This window comes from Periplaneta americana, chromosome 9 (assembly GCF_040183065.1).
Source record: "Periplaneta americana isolate PAMFEO1 chromosome 9, P.americana_PAMFEO1_priV1, whole genome shotgun sequence".
Classification (NCBI taxonomy): Eukaryota; Metazoa; Arthropoda; class Insecta; order Blattodea; family Blattidae; genus Periplaneta; species Periplaneta americana.
In genome coordinates, this window is record NC_091125.1 from 166,710,397 (window position 1) to 166,732,654 (window position 22,258).

Here is a 22,258-nt window from a genome sequence, read left to right on the forward strand (position 1 = left end):
TGTATCAGTTGTAATCGATATGGATACAGACTTAGGCGCTTTCGGAGTACCCTGTATACTGTCGAGCGAGGGATCTGCAACTCTCGCGATGCCGTTCGAACAGACTTCTGCGGTGATCGCTGGAAAGAGAGCCGTATTCGTTCAGTGTCTTCTTCACTTGTTCTTGGCCCGCCCGTATGGTGCTTAACATCCACACCTCCTGTCTGCATTAAGTTGTTGTACCACTTTCTTATGGATGGTCGAGAGGGTGGGGATTTCCGGTATCGTGTTCTGAATCTCCTCTGCACCTGAATGTCTGATCTGGTTTCAATAAACCACTCCACACACTGAGCTTTTTCTTGTACAGATGCCATTTTTTTGTTCAAATGTTCTTGTCACCTGGAAAAGAAAAATCAGTCATTTAACATGTGACATAACAAAACTTCAAGAGTTGGTGAATCATATAAACCATGGTTTCTTCCTCTATGTCAATTACAGACCGAATTACAACACATCAAAGTTGTAAAGTACTTTTTGGGACACGGTGTATTGACAATTGATATTTGAGGAGAAAAACTCGCTCCGGCGCCGGGGATAGAACCCGGGTCCTTGGTTCTACGTACCAAGCGCTCTGACCACTGAGCTACGCCGAATTCAATCCACAGCACCGGATCTGTAGGACAAATTAATAAAAAATCCATAATATTCTAACATTTAGCAGTGCATATACTGTAACTACGGAATCCCGGCCAAACATCTCACTCAGCTGAGTGCGCTCCTAGTATAATGGCAGTTGACATTGGACATATACGTCAACATATATGCCTAACTTGGAGTCAGGCCACAAAGGGAAACATTGAAGGAGGAGGGTTCGGTCCGGTGCCGTGGAATGAATTCGGCGCAGCTCAGTGGTCAGAGCGCTTGGTATGTACAACCAAGGACCCGAGTTCGATCCCCGGCGCCGGAGCGAATTTTTCTCCTCAAATATTAACCTAGGCATTTGCCTAGGGCGGGATTTTCCAGGAGGGCGGCATTCTCTCTCTCTATCTCTCTCTGCCTCTCTTATATCCTTTTTTTTTTCTATTTTTATTTTACAGTGGAATTTGTTTTTAAAATGCTTGTTGATAAATCTTTTCTGAAGTTTTTTCTTGAACACCTTGTGGAAGTCGGATATTATTTTGTTATGGCATTGTCGCGGTCGCGGTGAGAGTAAAAGTAAAGTGTACAGCTGCATAATTATATTGTAATGTCGTTATTGTCACGTTATTGCTTACTATTATGGATAATGTGAGGAAACAAAGAGGAAGGCAGAAAACAGGAAAGATTGAATAATGCTGGACTTGCAGTGAAAAACCTGCCCTTGTGCAGAAAAACGTGAATGAATAAATCGTTGATTGTGCTATTGCAATGATGTTACATGGGATATCTCTTTTTATATACTGTAATATGTATTAGGGGAGAGTCGGGTAGTATCGGACATCGGGTAATATCGGACAGTGAGTTTCTTTCATCTACCACACGATGATAGTACCTGATTGACATGGTTACGTTTCTGTGACGTCGCATAGAGAAACGTAACCATGTCATTCAGGTACTACCATACGGTGGTAGATGAAAAAAAACGCACTGTCCGATACTACCCGATGTCCGATACTACCCGACTCTCCCCTAGTATTGTTCTGAGTTAATTTGAAATTATTTTAATATGTTTATACCATTGAAAATGACAAGTCAACATGATCCTTAACATGTGAGCGTCTGTATTTACCATCTTTTCATGTGGTGTTTGTTGTCGATGTCAATAAACCTTCCGGATAACATCTCAGTCAATTTTCTTCGACAGAAAATGACGTGAGAGGTAGAAAGCCAGTCTCCCATATGCGGTTCCCGCGATAGGATCAGAGACCGGAAACTTGGACCGAAGTTGGGACCACGCAAACAATCCAATAAATCACTCAGTCGTGCAAGTTAGTCAGTATATCCAGGTGATAGCGACGCCACTCAAGCGATTCCCTATCTGTGAGTGCAAATGGAAATGTTTATATTGAAGGAAAATTACTTCACGAGGCCATGAATCACAGAAACAAACAAAGTTAGCTCCTGAATTTGTAAATTACGCTGAGCGCTCAAAAAATAAAATTATGTGCTTTACCAACTGTAACAACGTACTCTTTTCCTCCGCAAAATTTCACTTTAATTTTAAAAAGAGGTTGTTTCATAGAAGCAATGCCAACAAGGAATGAAAAAATAGAATACAGGGTGTTGTGGAAAAAATTGGACAATTTACAATTTTTAAAATAGTACTTTAATTAGAAAATAATTACTTAGCACTTTCAGAATAGTACATTATGCAACGAGCCTATAATGATAATAATTAAGAAAGCGAGTATGGATGTTTATGAAACGAGCGCAAGCGGTATTCAGATGTATACATTTTATTTGTAACTGACAAGATCGGAAGTGACCTTGTTCTAGGTCGTGAATTGTGAGATGTGCGCAGACGCGAAAGTATTGATTTTTTCCGAGGAACAATAATGTCATTGACCTTGAGGTAGTCCCGTTAAACTTGATAATATTATAATATTATAACCTTGATTATTGAATTCGACATTGAAAAACGAGATGACAATTTGAATTTATTTGAATATTATTTACAGTTAACGCTAATTATTATAGTAACAGAACATAACCTTCTGCGACAGTATTGGATTTCCAGCCTCCGTGACTTTTCGCTAACTCTCTTTCGATTGCATATCCGAGAATAATCGATACTTGCGGTTTTATAACGGTAGAAAGCTGACCTGTCATTGGCTGAACAGTTGTAACCTGAGTCGTCATTGGCTGAAAGACCTGACCTTTAATGAGTAGGTGTACTTTAATGACATATTGCATTAAAGGTCTGCTACCAGGTGTATAATTACTACATTTCGGCATGGTCGAGCATAATAGTACATTATGCAACGAGCCTATAATGATAGTAGTTAAGGGGCGAGTATGTTTATGAAACGAGCGCAAGCGAGTTTCATAATTTTCATACGAGCGTCTTAATTACCATTATAGTCAAGATTCATACGACTTTTTATGCTCGACCATATTGATTTTTTCCGGCAATTGGTGAAATGAATTTTCGGGAATGTGCTTTGTGAAAGACTGGAAGATGACGGTGAATTGATGTTAATTTGTGTGTTGTTTTTTTCGACTGAGTTTAATATTGTCTAATCTCGTGCTAGTTGTCTTTCGATTGCATATCCGAGAATAATCTATACTTGCGCATTCATGTTGCTACAATGGTATTTTCTGATTGATGGAACACCTGAACTTTAATGAATAGGTATACTTTAATGAGGTCCATTAAAGGGCTGCTCCCAGGTATATAATTACTACATTTCGGCATGGTCGAGCATAAAACAAAATATATAATCATCAAAAAAGAGGTGAACGTAACCCCTTACACACCTTGAAGGTTTTTGGAAATAACATCTATCAGATGTGGCAAAAACAAAATCATTCCTGTGTGTGGGGGGGGGGGAAATTACCTACAATATTTATATTACATTTTAAAGCAAGTTTTGTAATTGTACTATGGAGAGGTTAGTTAAACACTGCAAAGTTTTGAAATGATAAACATCTATGATGTTACTACACAGTTCATCTCTGTCACAAGAACGAATGTCTAACGCTCGGCTTATACCGTTCAAGGATTTATCGCTCGTGACAATTTTATAGTAGCCTCGTTTAATTATTAGGCAGCGGCATTCCTTTTAAGATTTGTAGGTCTTTATTGCATGCACCGATAATAAAATGAAAATGCGACGTTGTCACATCTTGTTTGTTGCTGCTATATATTAATATAACATGGAGTATTGGAGCGGCCTTCAAAAGACTTGACGACAATGGGCAGCGCGACATTATTAAAATTATTGAAACTACAAAGCTTCCGTCCTCTTTGACACCGCTAGCCTACTAATTGAACGTGGCCAGTTTACCCATCATGCATGTGCGCTACCTATCGGAATATTCTATGAACTACTTGGCGCTCGAGCGAAAACGTCCGATGCAGACCTCTGGTTTGTATGCATCTGAAGTCTGACTAGTGTATTATGTAGCTAATCGGCGATGTATGCATTGGAGGGAGAAAGGAACTGGCCACCCTACCTCATTTTTTCCTGGCCTAGTTGCCTCATAAGTGGTGCTTTCTTGGTATCACTTGTGAGGTTCAGATCTGTCTTCGGACAGTTGACTAAACAACAACAAACAACTTTTAAAAAAATACAAATAAAAAGTTAGTATGTCAACGACAAATTTCCCTCCTCTACAATTTTATCAATTCGAACACTGTAGATCTACCGCTGTGGATTAACGGTTACCATGCCTAACCGTGAAACGAGCGGACCCGGATTCGAATCCTGGTTTGGGCAAGTTACCTGGCTAAGGTTTTTCCGGGGTTTTCCCTCAACCTATTGAGAGCAAATGCTGGATAACTTTCGGCTCTGGATCATGGACTCATTTTGGTAGCATTATCAGCTCCATCTAATTGGTTAAGGGCGTTCTTAACTGTGTGGTTATTCAGTATGATATTTGAACGCGGGCGAGAAGTGATCCACAAAATTTTCCCTGGGCCGAAAATCTACAACATGGGACCCACAGCTTCAATTCCCTCAGTGTTCAATTTTTTTTAATTGGTTATTTTGCGACGCTTTACAACTGCTGTGATTTTCTAGCGTCTTAAATAAAATACTACTAGACATGAGCATGGATAAATTCTGTACTTACTTACTTACTTACTTACTTACTTACTTACTTACTTACTTACTTACTTACTTACTTACTTACTTACTTACTTACTTACTTACTTACTTACTTACTTACTTACTTACTTACTTACTGGCTTTTAAGGAACCCGGAGGTTCATTGCCGCCCTCACATAAGCCCGCCATTGGTCCCTATCCTGAGCAAGATTAATCCATTCTCTATCATCACATCCCACCTCCCTCAAATCCATTTTAATATTATCTTCCCATCTACGCCTCGGCCTCCCTAAAGGTCTTTTTCTCTCCGGCCTTCCAACTAACACTCTATATGCATTTCGCCCATACGTGCTACATGGCCTGCCCATCTCAAACGTCTGGATTTAATGTTCCTAATTATGTCAGCTGAAGAATACAATGCCTGCAATTCTGTGTTGTGTAACTTTCTCCATTCTCCTGTAACTTCATCCCTCTTAACCCCAAATATTTTCCTAAGCACCTTATTCTCAAATACCCTTAACCTATGTTCCTCTCTCAAAGTGAGAGTCCAAGTTTCACAACCATACAGAAGAACCGGTAATATAACTGTTTTATAAATTCTAACTTTCAGATTTTTCGACAGCAGACTGGATGATAAAAGCTTCTCAACCGAATAATAACACGCATTTCCCATATTTATTCTGCGTTTAATTTCCTCCCGAGTGTCATTTATATTTGTTACTGTTGCTCCAAGATATTTGAATTTCTCCACATCTTCAAAAGATAAATTTCCAATTTTTATATTTCCATTTCGTACAATATTCTCGGATAACTTCTGTACAGTTAAATAAAATCTTCTTCTCACCCACTATTTTACACGCAACGCTGAGAACTATTAGCGCTGAATAGGAAGAACAGGATGGATCAGAGAGTGAAAATGAAGCTTGAAATGACGGCTGCATTACACGGCATCATGCCCGAAATGACACGATTAGACGGCGTCATCAAGCTTCAAGCCTGGCTTCATTTCTGCCGTTTACACATCATTTGGCTTGATGCTTGGAAATGAAGCCTGAAATGGAGCGAAAAATGACAGTGTAAAGCGATCTTTACATATTCTCTGGCACAGAACCGGCACGTCATATCTCACCTGGTACTTAAGCTGAAAACATCTCTGGCAGAGGAGGAGAAAATATCCACTTACTTCTTCGGCAGAAATATGTTGAGTCTTGTAACTTTGTGGTATACTGGCGTTCAAAGACACCTGACTTCTACTAATCGATAATGATCGATAATTTGTTCATGTAAATGTGGCTTCTATAGTTACTACTTCAATGAATAGATGATAAGACTCACATGCATCGCCTACAAGTTCTCCAGAACAAGTTCCTGCGTACTGCAACAAATGCCCCCTGGTTTGTAAGAAATCAACAACTGCATCAAGAATTGGGAATTCTTCCACTGGAACAGTACATCCATTCAATGTCAAAATCTTTCTTCAACAAACTTCCTGGTGTTCCTGGAGCTGTGACATATAACATTGGAGCAAGATCTTGTCGACTTAAAAGGAAACTCCCTCAAGACATCCTTCTTAGCGATACTGACGACTCTTCATAAATTTGACACAGAAAATCATCATATTTTTGTTCACATAATTGACAAAAATGTTTAATTAATTAATTTAAATTAATTAGAGGAGCCTTTAGAGCCAACCTCAACATGATATTCTGCATGTGATATTCCATCATTTAACAGTGGTCTGTATAGCAAGTTTGCTGGTCGACCAATATTAAACATAAAAAAAATAATAGATGACGAAGATAATAGTCAATGTCGTCAACAGTGTTGCCAACTCAGAATTCCATTTACCGCTGCACAAGCTTAAAAAAACCGCTTAACTGTAGTTGAAAAACTCCAGATTTTTCTTAACACATCACTTCCAAATTTGAAATACAAACTATACAGTTTTAGGAACTGGAGAATTTTATAAAAATGTAGATTAAATTATGGAAAGTGTTTATCACTTCGTAGGCTCTATGTTCTATGCAAAACCGTATGGATAATTAAATCTTAATACAAGGCGTGTTCTTAAAGTAAGTTCCAAAAGGGTGTTGAAAGTAAACGGGAAAATATTTACAAACCATTTTTGTAGCATTGTATTCCCCACACTTCAATTACTTCTCACCATAATCTCCACCATTATTGAGGCATTTATCGAGTCGTGGCACAAGTCTTTCTATCCCCTCATTGTAGAATTCACCCGCCTGCGAACCACTCCGCAACATTTGTGGAAAATTCAAGGAAAGCGAAGAAATTGTGAACCTCCTGTCCTCATGAATTTTTTCATCGACAGCACGCACCAAATCGTCATTGATCAAAGATGGCCGACCGGTATGCTGCTCGTCATGCACAGAGATGCGGCCCTCGTTGAACTTCCTAACCCATCTCCTGACCATTCCATCACTAATGGCATCATCACCATACACCTCACAAAGTTGACGATGAATGTCAGCTGGTTTGATGTTTCTCGCATTCAAGAAACGGATAACAGAGCGCATCTCACAGTCTGCGGGGTGCTCCATCACTTTAAACATTTCAACTGATCACAACTAACCACACACACGGACTGAAGCTCTGGAACTGCATGCACAGCTTGCCTGAGGACTGAAGAAGAAAACACATATGCGCAAAATAACGATTGCAGCGATGCGACGGCTATAATTGAAAATGGAACTTACTTTAAGAACACGCCTCGTATTTTGCATTCAATATACAGTATCACCTTACATCATATACACCCAGCTTTCCAACTACCATCTGTAACTTCTTCCATCTAATCATTCAACACATGTTTTTTCACACATATCTAAACTTTAGAACTTATAGAGATATACGCGGCATATTTATTCAAAATTGAATGAAGTAACTCAAGAATATACTAGACACTTCGGAAACAATCATATTCACAATCACACCAGTCGGTTCGTAATCTGATTTCACCTGAGCTGGAGACGTGCCTGCCAACAGTGAGTCTGGTTTTAAGTTTAAGTATGTCCGTGTTACATAAACTACAATGCGGAATGATAAATTTTAATAATATATCGTACTATAAGTTATCATAAATGAAAATAATAATAATTCAGTTCATTATCTACTCTTTATGATTAAGTATATCAATTCATTTACAAAAAAAAAATGCATACATGAATAGACTAAGAGTTTAACAAATGTGGCATACCTTATTTGTTCAACAATGTATGAGGCAGGTAATGGACATGGTTGTATAGAACATTATACTCGCACAATGAAAAATTGTGATATTACCTTATTAAACTCTGGTTTATGATTAACTAGTATTGTTGTCCGCAAGTACATATTAAAAACAATTATATCTTTACAAAAAAAACTAAAAAATATAGTCTCCTTCTGCCGGAATCATCAAAAAACGCCAAATAAATAGCTAGCCGCTGACGGTAAAATTCTGTAGCTGACGATAGTCCCGAAAACACCAGATTTAGCTACAAAACCGCTGACTTGGCAACACTGCACCTGACTCTTACTAATCGATAATGATCGATAATTTATTCATTAAATGTGGCTTCTATAGTTATTATTTCTACGAATAGATGGTGAAGATAACAGTCAAGTGTCGCCAATAGTTGTAAATATAAGTTACCCGCATTATAAAATTCAAAATTTCATCGGCATCTGCTGATTCTTAAAAGCACTAGGTCTAGCGGGAAACCGTTGATACTGTCAACAATGAGAATAGTTTATACTTAATCTACATCATAAATTTCCTCAACGCTTTTTTATCTGTCTCAATAATAGGGTCATCTATTGAGAACTAGCGGATTATGATGATAGAAACTGGATTAATCTTGCTTAGGATAGGGACCGATGTCGGGCTTATGTGAGGGCGGCAATGAACCTGCGGGTTCCTTAAAAGTCATTTGTAAGTAAGTATGTAAGACTGGATGACAAAAGCTTCTCAACCGAATAATAAAAAACATTTCCCATAGTTATTCTGTGTTTAATTTCCTCCTGAGTGTGATTTATATTTGTTTCTGTTGCTCCAAGATATTTGAACTTCTCCACCTCTTCAAAGGATAAATTTCCAATTTTTATAATTCCATTTCGTACAATATTCTGGTCACGAGACATAATCATATATAGGGTGACCAGACGTCCTCTTTTGTCCGGACATGTCCTCCTTTTTAGGCCTTTTTCCGGGCGGATTTTAAAAAAATCGAGAAAGGTCCTCCTTTTCGTAACTTGTATGCCTGATATTTTTAAATTACCTGATTTGACGCCTTTTTCAAGTAATTTGCCTGTAGGTGGCAGCAGCATCGATGGAATATACTCTTTCCCAACGATCATAACTCTCTTTGCTCCTTCTTGTTATGGGAATTGCTCGGAGGTAGCTAGTAAATCGAGAAATCGAGGTGCGAATGTAAATCTAATTAGATATTTTCTGTCCTTTTTAATAATTACAGTTTCCTTGACTTTCATATTGTAGCTTACTTACTTACTTACTTACTTAATTACTTACTTACTTAATTACTTACTTACTTAATTACTTACTTACTTACTTACTTACTTACTTACTTACTTACTTACTTACTTACTTACTTACTTACTTACTTACTTACTTACTTACTTACTTACTTACTGGCTTTTAAGGAACCCGGAGGTTCATTGCCGCCCTCAAATAAGCCCGCCATTGGTCCCTATCCTGACCAAGATTAATCCATTCTCTATCATCATATCCCACATCCCTCAAATCCATTTTAATTCCCATCTACGTCTCGGCCTCCCTAAAGGTCTTTTTCCCTCCGGCCTCCCACCTAACAATCTATATGCATTTCTGGATTCGCCCATACGTGCTACATGCCCTGCCCGTTTCAAACGTCTGGTTTTAATGTTCCTAATTATGTCAGGTGAAGAATACAATGCGTGCAGTTCTGTGTTGTGTAACTTTCTCCATTCTCTTGTAACTTCATCCCCCAAATATTTTCCTAAGCACCTTATTCTCAAACACCATTAACCTATGTTCCTCTCTCAAAGCGAGAGTCCAAGTTTCACAACCATAAAGAACAACCGGTAATATAACTGTTTTATAAATTCTTTCACATTTTTTGACAGCAGACTGGATGATAAAAGCTTCGCAACCGAATAATAACAGGCATTTTCCATATTTATTCTGTGTTTAATTTCCTCCCGAGTATCATTTATATTTGTTACTGTTGCTCCAACATATTTTAACTTCTCCACCTCTTCATAAGATAAATCTCTAATTTTTATATTTCCATTTCGTACAATATTCTGGTCACGAGACATAATCATATACTTTGTCTTTTCGGGATTTACTTCCAAACCTATCTTTTTACTTGCTTCCAGTAAAATTCCCGTGTTTTCCCTAATCGTTTGTGGATTCTCTCCTAACATATTCACGTCATCCGCATAGACAAACAGCTGATGTAATCCGTTCAATTTCAAACCCTCTCCAGTAGTTGATGCAGCGTCGTTAAATAACCAACAAAAAACCATTCGAAGACAGGACCGGAGCTTTATATGGCATTAAACCTTCGCCTTAACGACTGCGTGCACTGGAATCCAATTTCATTAGCATGAAGAAATCTGTTTTTCTTCTGCTGCGACAGGAGAGAGCCAGATCTCAGATATGAGATGCGAGCAGACATCGCGAAAGTCCTGACTTGTTTTTGTTAGCCTTGCAGGGGCTCGTGTACTTTTTCCTCCTGTGTAATGGATGATGAAAGAAATGATGTCAAAACAATTATGTGAAAGCCGAGCCTCAAGTCTTCTTTGTGACGTAGCTCTGCTTGTTTGTCTTCCTCAAGATTTTTGCTACCGACGTATCTCACGGTGCTGGGATAAGCTGTAAAAATTGTGCCCACCGCATTTCTTACCATCTGATTCCTAATATTTCAATTCAACAGAACCGAGGATGTAAAAGGAGCAATTTATTTCACTTTCATCTCTTACATCTTAACGTAGTATAGGGAGCTCAATATATGGTTAGTCATATCGATACTGGCTTCCTCCGATGAGTTTAGCGCTGGGACCTGAGGTATTCTTGCCATCGGTTGCAGGTAGATTCTTTTGTTGCTACAGCCAAGCCGAGCCGAGCGGAGTGGGAAGTATTAATCGTCCAAAAATATGCAGTCTTCAGTTTGTAGTAGTGTGTGAATATTTCATATACATATCGTTTACCTAGGCCTATATGGTTTTATTAATATATATATATATATATATATATATATATATATATATATATATCATTTGAACTGGTAATGGAAATTACGGGAAAACGGCTGAACGGATTTTAATAAATGGCCCCTCATTTTGAAGCTTGGAACCCAAAGTTTTTCGGAAAAGTAGTAGTTTTCAGTGAAATGTCAATTTTCCTACATAATTTTCCTATTTTCCAAAATCCATCTGTTGTCAGTTTTGAGAACTAATTTTATTCAATCATGGCCGACTTGATTGAATTTCAGAACAAAACACACACTACAATAAACAATAGGCTATTACACGAAGGCCATGACCTGCAGGATTGCCGACATATTTAGAGCTCAATTCAATTTGTTATTAAAAACTGATTCTGCAGTGTATAATTTTCTGAGTATAGCTGTGTATTGGATATTCAAATCTACGAAACTTGAGGTGGTTTGATGACATTATTACCATTAGAAATTAAATATTATTATTATTATTAATATCATGATGCATCTATTTTTCATTAATTGTACATAATATTGATGCTATATTGATGACATGAAAGTGAAACGTTTTGAGGTTATGTAAGTAAATGTAGAGAATATCTTAATTTAGATCTTCATTTCTATAATTTACTGAGTGGCTGCTATATATAACTACAAAACTTAAGTAAGATAATAATATTGTTATTAAAAATCAAATATTTTTATACTTATTAACCCAGTGGGGTTGGGTCTTTTTCCATATACTTAATGGCGGTGTAGTGTAGATATTGATGTGTGTCATTGTCTTCAGTATTGGCTCGAGAGAGCGCAAAAATTACAGTTCCTAAGGAAAGATCAAAAGGTATTACTTACTGATAAAATAAGAGGCCTAGAAAATTTTGTAGTCTCCAGATCATTTCAGCAAGATCTCTTAGTAGGATAAAATGATTTTAAGCTCTACATTTAAGTTCTACATGCAGCAGCTATACGAAAATGCTATTCTTCGAAAGCTTACAAACCTGACATTTTTTTTAACTTTTGCCTACAATCCACAATGACCTGAAATAGCTACTGCTATCGTCCTGACATTGATACTTGGGTTTTCGCGTTGAAACTCCAAAAGTGAAGTTGGAAAGGTTCAAGAAAAAGTATTTGGCTTAAAAAAATCCATTCAGAGGGAATATGTTTCATTATTATGGAAGCAAATAACTATCAAAAAGACAAGTATTCTTCATTGAAAATAAATCTGAAAAATTTGTATTTGAACGTCTAACGAACTTAGTTTGCAGCAGCATTTGCTGCACAAGCCACTAGTTAAATACATTGTTGCAATTTTTGCTCAAACATCTCCCTGATTTCAGCTATGTTAATATTATATGAATTACTCATATTAAATATTTCACCGCTACAAGTCATTTTTAAGGAAACATGCTGTAAAAGTTTTTGGTTTTATTCTATTGGAATTTTAGAATATGTGTGATTGGTATCGTGAAAAACAGATACCTATAATGTCATGCGAAAATCATTTGTTGGTGATATCTTAAAATACAAACCAAGTAGTTATACTTCTCGAGTGAGTTCAGGAGTAGCCTAAAGTATATTTAAATTGATTACTTTACAAATTTAATTCATATGATGAAAGAGTAATGGAACGGAGAAAAACTCTCTCCGGCCCAGGGATTTGAACCCGGGTTTTCAGCTCTACGTGCTGATGCTTTATCCACTGAGCCACACCGGATACCCACCCCGGCGTCGGACAGAATCGTCTCAGATTAAGTTCCAACTCTTGGGTTCCCTCTAGTGGCCGCCCTCTGCACTATGTCATAGACGTCTATGAACGTAGGACTGAAGTCCACACATGTGCTGAGGTGCACTCGTTATGAGTGACTAGTTGGCCGAGATCCGACGGAATAAGCGCCGTCTTAAATCACGAAGTGATTTACGCATATCATATATATTATTTTAATGTACAGAAGTACATATCATATTTCCATGCAGATATTCTGCGTCATCATATGATTCAGTTCTACTAATCACTAAATTTTATAGTATGATTCTTCTTTTCATTTATATTATTGTAGTTGCATTATGATTTTTCTTTTTATTTATTTTATTGTATTTGTATTTCTGGTGGTGTGATGGCCTTAACTTTACCAGAATAAATAAATAATAAATAAATAAATACTTACTTACTTAATTACTGGCTTTTAAGGAACCCGGAGGTTCATTGCCGCCCTCACATAAGCCCGCCATTGATCCCTATCCTGAGCAAGATTAATCCAGTCTCTATCATCATATCCCACCTCCCTCAAATCCATTTTAATATTATCTTCCCACCTACGTCTCGGCCTCCCCAAAGGTCTTTTTCCCCGTCGGTCTCCCAATCAACACTCTATATGCATTTCTGGATTCGCTCATACGTGCTATATGCCCTGCCCATCTCAAGCGTCTGGATTTAATGTTCCTAATTATGTCAGGTGAAGAATACAATGCGTGCAGTTCTGCGTTGTGTAACTTTCTCCATTCTCCTGTAACTTCATCCCTCTTAGCCCCAAATATTTTCCTAAGAACCTTATTCTCAAACACCCTTAATCTCTGTTCCTCTCTCAAAGTGAGAGTCCAAGCTTTACAACCATGTAGAGCAACCGGTAACATATCTATTTTATAAATTCTTTCAGATTTTTTGACAGCAGACTAGATGACAAAAGCTTCTCAACCGAATAATAACAGGCATTTCCCATATTTATTCTGCATTTAATTTCCTCCTGAGTGTCATTTATATTTGTTACTGTTGCTCCAAGATATTTGAATTTTTCCACCTCTTCAAAGGAGAAATCTCCAATTTTTATATTTCCATTTCGTACAATATTCTGGTCACGAGACATAATCATATACTTTGTCTTTTCGCGATTTACTTCCAACCCTATCTCTTTACTTGCTTCAAGTAGAATTCCCGTGTTTTCCCTAATCGTTTGTGGATTTTCTCCTAACATATTCACGTCATCCGCATAGACAAGCAGCTGATGTAACCCATTCAATTCCAAACCCTCTGTGTTATCCTGAACTTTCCTAATGGCATATTCTAGAGCAAAGTTAAAAAGTAAAGGTGATAGTGCATCTCCCTGCTTCAGCCCGCAGTGAATTGGAAAAGCATCAGATAGAAACTGACTTATACGGACTCTGCTGTAAGTTTCACTAATAAAATTTTCTACAATACTTTCCTTTTCTGAACACGTACGTAGGAATGGTTGTATCTCTATCTCGCCAAAAATACGTTATGAAACTAATAGACATACTGCTCTCGTAAATTGGGCGAATGTTTTCAGTATGATTCTACTTCCTTCCAGACTGCCGCTGCCACTGTTCCCTCCCACTCCAGTACCGCGCTAGACTAGTCGGAACCGCATTCCTCTCAGCACTGAACTCCTCAAAGGATGACAGGAATGCACAGACAGAGCACAAGTAGCATCCCGAAAATATTGGTCGCTTCATTTAATACACAGTAGGTTTAGTATAATAGGCTATAACACAGAGGGTTTGGAATTGGACGGGTTACATCAGCTGCTTGTCTATGCGGATGACGTGAATATGTTAGGAGAAAATCTACAAACGATTAGGGAAAAACACGGAAATTTTACTGGAAGCAAGTAAAGCGATAGGGTTGGAAGTAAATCCCGAAAAGACTAAGTATATGATTATGTCTCGTGACCAGAATATTGTACGAAATGGAACTATAAGGTGGAGAAATTCAAATATCTTGGAGCAACAATAACAAATATAAATGACACTCTGGAGGAAATTAAATGCAGAATAAATATGGGAAATGCGTGTTATTATTCGGTTGAGAAGCTTTTGTCATCTAGTCTGCTGTCAAAAAATCTTAATGTTAGAATTTATAAAACTCAGTTATATTACCGGTTGTTCTGTATGGTTGTGCAACTTGGACTCCCACTTTGAAAGAGGAACAGAGATTAAGAGTGTTTGAGAATAAGGTTCTTAAGAAAATATTTGGGGCTAAGAGGGATGAAGTTACAGGAGAATGGAGAAATTTACACAACGCAGAACTGCACGCATTGTATTCTTCACCTGACATAATTAGGAATATTAAATCCAGACGTTTGAGATGGGCAGGGCATGTAGAACGTATGGGGGAATCCAGAAATGTATATAGAGTGTTAGTTGGGAGGCCGGAGGGAAAAAGACCTTTGGGGAGGCGGAGACGTAGATGGGAAGATAATATTAAAATGGATTTGAGGGAGGTGGGATATGATGATAGAGACTGGATTAATCATGCTCAGGATAGGGACCAATGGCGGGCTTATGTGAGGGCGGCAATGAACCTCCGGATTCCTTAAAAGCTAGTAAGTAAGTAGGCATCGTTCCAGGATATTTTACTCGTAGGTTCAGAATAGCCTACGATAAAAATCAGTTGAATTATTTACAGGAGAACTTGTACACAAACATGGGGACAAGCTGCAGACCCAAAACTTTTCTTTCGTTAACAAGGATGTTGCAAACGTGTATTTCCTGGAAAATTTCTAAATCAATTTTACAGCATCAAAATATCTCATACGGACTGATGGTAAATTAAGTGGCTGAACAATCGCCCGAGTATCTCATGGAATGGGGTGTTGTGTTGCGGGATTAGCCTGCAGTTCGTACCACAAGATGGTGCTAGGAGCGATCCGCTCATTCATTAATACATTTTAATTATTCAACTGGAAGGAGAAGTAACGTGTAGAGCGCCGTCATCCATTTTATGCCGAAAACCCAAAGGAGGCTGCTAAGGGAACTGGCTGACGTTTAAATATTTACATGCAGCTTGAAACCAACAGATTGGAAATACAAGCATTGTGATGTGTTACGGTGGTAAGCCTGACTGAATTGCCAATTACGTAGAGATTATTAAACTAGTCATTGTTGTATTATAGGCATCTTCAGCTGTTAAAATCACAGACTTCATGGTGTGTGTACATTACGAACAGCTGAACCTAATGAAACAGAAATACGCAAACTCGGCTGGATATCACGCCTAACCGTCTAGACCAGGCAGACTCCAGAAATCAGACTCTAAGGCCCAATTGTATAAAACTCCCTGACTGAAGATCAACTTTGATCGAAGATCGAAAAGTGAATCGAGTTCAGACAGTTCTTCTATTGTATAAAACTTTTCTGCGATCAAATTACCTTGGTTCAAATGCAATCTAAGTTCACGTGAAAAGGATTTGGCAACATCGCATAAACAGGTGAAATACGTGATGCGCGGACCATGTTACACAGGTTTGTTCTGTATTGCCAATCTAGCGACTTTAACTCTTTTTCAACAACAGTTTCTTTTAACTTTTATATTGCTTAAATAGGGATTTAGTGACCTTTTTAGCAGCCCATAGTGACAAAATTTAATCTTTGTTGATAATGAGAAATCTAGCGACTTTCCAATTACTTTTTGGCGACTTTCCGTACACTCTGTTGGAGACACTGGTTTGTTTTGTGCATTGCAAATAATGGCGGACAATAAGAAGAAGGTTGACTGTTCTCCAAGTTGTTATCATTTTATGGTGTTTGATAATGCTAAACATAATAAAGCTTTATAAAACGACAATTTTCGTTTAGTAATACAGTTAATTGAACATTTATGAATGTACCTATCATATCCATTAATAATTAATGGTTGTTATAAACATAATATAATCATAGGTTATGTTATTTGATACTTCTGAACACGATAGAGCCTTATAAAATATAAGAATGTTTGTGTATTAAGGCAAGAAATTGAAAGAAATATATATATATATATATATATATATATATATATATATTACCTAACATATCTATTAATATTAATAATAATAATAATGGATATTTTATTTGCACAATCTGTCACTGGTATATTTCAAACAGAAAAGAAATAACTGAACTTGGATCATCTAACTTAATCGGAGAAATTTCTTCAGTCAAAGTTGACTTTAGTTTGAGACAAATTAATCTCAGATTAGACTTTATACAACACAAAATTCCAAGTTCAGCTGAAACAAGGATCAATTTAACCTCTGATCTAAGATTAAATGGTTTATACAATCGGGCCTAAGGGTGCTATTCATAGACATTTCGCAGCACGCGCTACGAGCGTACTAAGCTAGCCCCGACTATCCACTGGTTACTAGTACAGAATTCAAATCATATCCTATCGCTAACACTGGTTTATGAATACGAAAAACGCTGATCATCCACCGGAAGCCCGCGCTAAAAATGTCTATGAATACGGCCCTCAGTGCAGTTTTGTGCGCGGAACGCCGGTCTGTGCGGACTGCGTTGCTCTTACCCGTTCTTAGCTGGAGGGGCGTACAATAATCTGTTCTGCGCTTCTAGGGTTGGATTAAATAGGCATTTGGACATTATAAACACTTTTAGCAGAAGGAAAAAAAACACGTTTATTATCAGTGTCTATACTTGACAATTGTAATATAAGAAACTTTAGGCTTACTCAGTTATACTTGACAAAGCAGTGGTTGGTAAAGCATAGTTAGTACATTATGCAACGAGCCTATAATGGTAGTAATTAAGACGCGAGTATGTTTATGAAACGAGCGCAAGCGAGTTTCATAATTTTCATACGAGCGTCTTAATTACCATTATAGGCAAGTTTCATACGACTTTTTATGCTCGACCATATTTCTAACTTGAAATTAATCATAAGTATTCATATTATTCTTATCTGACTGAGGAGCGGAACTGACCTTGTGCAAGATCTCGTAAATTGTGAGATGTGCGCAGACGCGAAAGTATTGAATTTTTCCTAGGAACAAATGTCATTGACCTTGATATAATCTAGAGGGTAAAATGAACATTAATCTTGATATAACCTTGAAATTGATTTAGACATTGAAAAACGAGATGACAAATTGAATTTATTTGAATATTATTTACAATTAACGCTAATTATTATAGTAACAGAACATAACCTTCTGCGACAGTATTGGATTTCCAGCCTCCGTGACGTTTCGCTAGTTGTCTTTCTATTGCATATCCGAGAATAATCGATACTTGCTCTTTCATATTGCTACAATTGTGTTTTCTGATTGGTGGAACACCTGAACTTTAATGAATAGGTGTACTTGAATGAGGTCCATTAAAGGGCTGCTACCAGGTGTATAATTACTACGTTTCGGCATGGTCGAGCATAAAAATTAATATGATTTTTATATGGAATTTGAAAAAAATATTGCAGTAATTTCGAAACAACAAAAAACGAACAAGTATCTCATTTTACGTAGTAGGTACTAATTATTTTAAAGTAATAGACTCTAATCTTTCATTGTTCGTCAAGCATTATTATTTATTGGGACCATTGCATTGGTATAAATGTTGAAGAAAAAATTATACTCCCAATTAATTACATACAGTAGGACATTGTGAAGTTTATACACTAAAATAATTTCCTTGCTGTATGTCAATATAAATTAACATTAATAAATGATATAAATTAACCTTAGAATTTAAATTCACATATAGTTTAAATGGAAAACGTTGAGAGCAAGTATCGACAAGTTGGGAGCGTTACTGAAAGAAATTAAAAGTGTAGTTCACAAGCTGTGAAGCGACGATATTCTATTTATGTCAGGTTTAGAGATTTATTAATATAAGTATATTAGCATAATATAATAATAATAATAATAATAATGATTTATTTTAGCTGGCAGAGTTAAGGCCGTAAGGCCTTCTCTTCCACTCAACCAGCAAAAAGTGTATATACATATGCATGAACTTACAAAGAATCCAACAATTTGATTGAGATGAGAGTTACATGTATACAAAAGTTATTTACAAATTAAACAACAAAATACTATGAACTATTAATTAAACACTGAAATAAACTGTGTAGCAGAATTAAACTAAAATACATAGAATGTTAATATATTACAAATAATATTAGATAATAGAAAGAGATTATTACGAGACAATTAAAATACAGCACAATCAGGATGATGTCTAAAGAAAGAAGTAACAATGTAGTCAGTGATAGTTTAAATCAGTATGATTGGAGTGAAATGCTAATAAGGTTATCTTTTAAGCTGTTCTTAAAGGTGTTTGTTGTCTTGCAGCCCCTAATACTTTGTGACAAGGAATTCCATTGACGCGAGGTGGATATTGTAAAAGATGATGAATAACAAGATGTTCTATGAAGAGGTATACTTAGCGTGCCACAGATAAGTGATCTGGTATTTACGTCGTGGTTAGAGTATAGATAAGAGAAACGAGACGAAAGGTAATTTGGTGTTGAAGTGTGCAGAATTCGAAAGAGTAAAGACAAAGAGTGTAAAGTTCTACGTTCTTTAAGTCGGAGCCACGAAAAAGTGACGTGAGATGGAAAATTTGCCATTATATATTTTTCCAGAATATTTTTCCGCCTTGCAAATAGTTGCTTTCTTCGCTCCTTACGACCTCAAGAGCCTCACAAGTATTCCTCAATATATTCTCATCACTTACCAGCTTATAAAATGAAAGTCGTAAGTCGTCTAATCTTTGATGGCTGTGTTAGTACAGACTCCAAAACAACGCCTTGTCAAGTACGTTTTTCCGTGAGAGTACCGATTAAGAAATAAGCGCTGGCAACATCATATTTTGAGAACTTTACTAATCTGATCTAAACTGTCACAACACTATTACTTCGACATGGGCTGATGAAAGCTTTTCATTTTAAAATAATTATTGTTGGCTGAAGAAAACATTATAACAATTATGTTATATGATTCGTAATTTCTCTTCTCCTTTATCTGTGAACTCCTCACTTTATTTATCATAACTCATTCACAGACACAGCCAAATCAGCACCCGTACTGAAACTGTTACTGAAAGAAAAGCTGATATGCTGTTGCAGGTCTGTATAGCCCTGTCGCGTTCCCCTCCAAGGCGATTCACTTCTCCAGGTAGAGGAATAGAAAGTGCACATCGCACAGAGACTGCTGCACAATGTGCAGGGTTTTGGTATGCCTGGGTTAAGGGAAATCTGTACACCGAATTTTTACAAAAAAATGAAATTTTGGTTTTTATAGTTTTACGGTAGTTTAATATGTGTAAAATGATAATATAATTTTATTTCTTCTAATTGTCGGCTTATGACAGCACACCGCCACTTCAGAAAAAATATTTTAGTAACTCTTAATGCAAAAAATGTTATCAATAAAAACTTTTTTCTTGCCAGCCGCTCACTGGAATTTTATTTTTTTTATCCTTATGGATACATAAAAGTATGTTACATATGCCCTATTTTTTTCTACATTTGTATTTTTTTATTACTTCTGAGAAAAGTGCCCCTAAAATTGAGGAATTTAACATTGCAAGATATGGAAACCTTGACACCATTTTTCTGCAGTTTCTTATTTTTTGTGACATTGGTACACTTTTCTAAGAAAGTATTGTACCCAGAAGGCTGAAATTAATATTCTAGATCAATGCGATAGCATTTTACACAGTGAGTTAAAAAAATTAAGTTTATTTCTATCTTAAGTAAAAATAAAAAAAATATTTTGCAGTCATTCTTAATGCAAAAAATGTTATCAATGAATTTTTTTTTGCCAACCTCTCAGTGGAATTTTAAATTTATTTAACCCATTGTATACAAAAAATTATGTTATATATGCTCTATTTTTTCTACATTTGCATCTTTTATCACTTTTCAGAAAAGTGCCCCTAAAATTGAGGAATTTAACATTGCAAGATATGGAAATCTTGATACCATTTTTCTGCAGTTTCTTATTTTTTGTAACATTGGTACACTTTTCTGAGAAAGTATTGTACCCAGAAGGCTGAAATTAATATACTATATCAATGTGATAGCATTTTACACAGTGAGTTAAAAAAATTAAGTTTATTTCTGTCTTCAGTAAAAATAAATAAATATTTTGCAGTCATTCTTAATGCAAAAAATGTTATCAATGAATTTTTTTTGCCAACCTCTCAGTGGAATTTTAAATTTATCTAACCGATTATATACATAAAAGTATGTTACATATGCCCTATTTTTCTACATTTGAGCCGTTTAGAGCATAAGTGGTGTAAGTCAAAACTGGGTAATGAGTTTTAAAGTAAAAATTCTGTAAAATACAGCGCAAAGTAGCAATTAATATGTCCTTCTTGCTATCCACTGACTACTAATAGTTTAAATAAATTGAATATTAATTGCTACTTTGCGCTGTATTTTACAGAATGTTTACTTTCACCCTCATTATCCATTTTTGACTTACACCACTTCTGCTGTGAACGGCTCATTTGTATATTTTATCACTTCTGAGTAAAGTATATTGAACATTGTAAGATATGGCAGTACAGACGCCTCTTAAGTACGCGCCGCACTATTTCCTAAAGCTTGTCGTGGTGTTGCAGCGCTGAAACCCAAGATGAAGAGCCACTACCGCGGCCACAAGATGGCCGTGTGGCTGAACCTCATCCCGCAGCTGCACCAGCCGGGCGACGAAGACGTGAGCATGCGCCACCACCACTTCCACGAGCGCGGCGACCACTACTACTCAGGTACGAGGCACTGCCCACTCTTCCCACTCATCGCTACCTTTGGACGGAGATTTTTACTGTAAATTAGTGATAAGTTGGGGTTAATTGTTGTTTCAACAATACTATTTTAAATTGTTACCTATACGTTTATGTTTGCCAAAAATCCTTCTTATCTTCGAGATCGAAGTGTCGTTTGATATTACAAAGTTCTATATAAATTTCAGGTGAACAGTTGAGGCATTCAACTTTACCTTTATTCATAACAACAAAATAGCCTTGTTCTCATGCTTGTTAGAAATTAAAAAAAAAACTACAATTCCATCTCCATATTGTACACCACCTTACGCATCCCTGATTAGAACGTGTAATTGTATTTATATATTTAATTTTATTTATTTATTTATTTATTTATTTATTTATTTATTTATTTATTTATTTATTTATTTATTTATTTATTTACTTTATCTATCTATCTATCTATCTATCTATCTATCTATCTATCTATCTATCTATCTATCTATCTATCTATCTATCTATCTATCTATCTGTCTGTCTGTCTGTCTATCTATCTATCTATCTATCTATCTGTCTGTCTGTCTGTCTGTCTGTCTGTCAGTCCGTCCGTCCGTCCGTCTGTCTGTCTGTCTACCTACCTACCTACCTATCTACCTATCTATCTATCTATCTATCTATCTATCTATCTATCTATCTATCTATCTATCTATCTATCTATCTATCTATCTATCTGAATAATTTCAAGGGAAAAATTGTTCCGGGGCCGGGTATCGATCCCAGGACCTCTGGTTGAACGTACCAGCG

At 36.6% G+C, this 22,258-nt stretch overlaps 1 protein-coding gene across 1 annotated transcript in view; it reads left to right on the plus strand.

Annotated features, from left to right (window-relative positions):
- LOC138706707 (neuroligin-4, X-linked-like) overlaps positions 1-22,258 on the plus strand; it is a 638,906-nt gene that overhangs the window by 594,781 nt on the left and 21,867 nt on the right. The window contains exon 7 of the mRNA XM_069836308.1: positions 21,314-21,460. Coding sequence (XP_069692409.1) covers positions 21,314-21,460 — 147 coding nt within the window. The remainder of the gene's footprint in view (positions 1-21,313; positions 21,461-22,258) is intronic.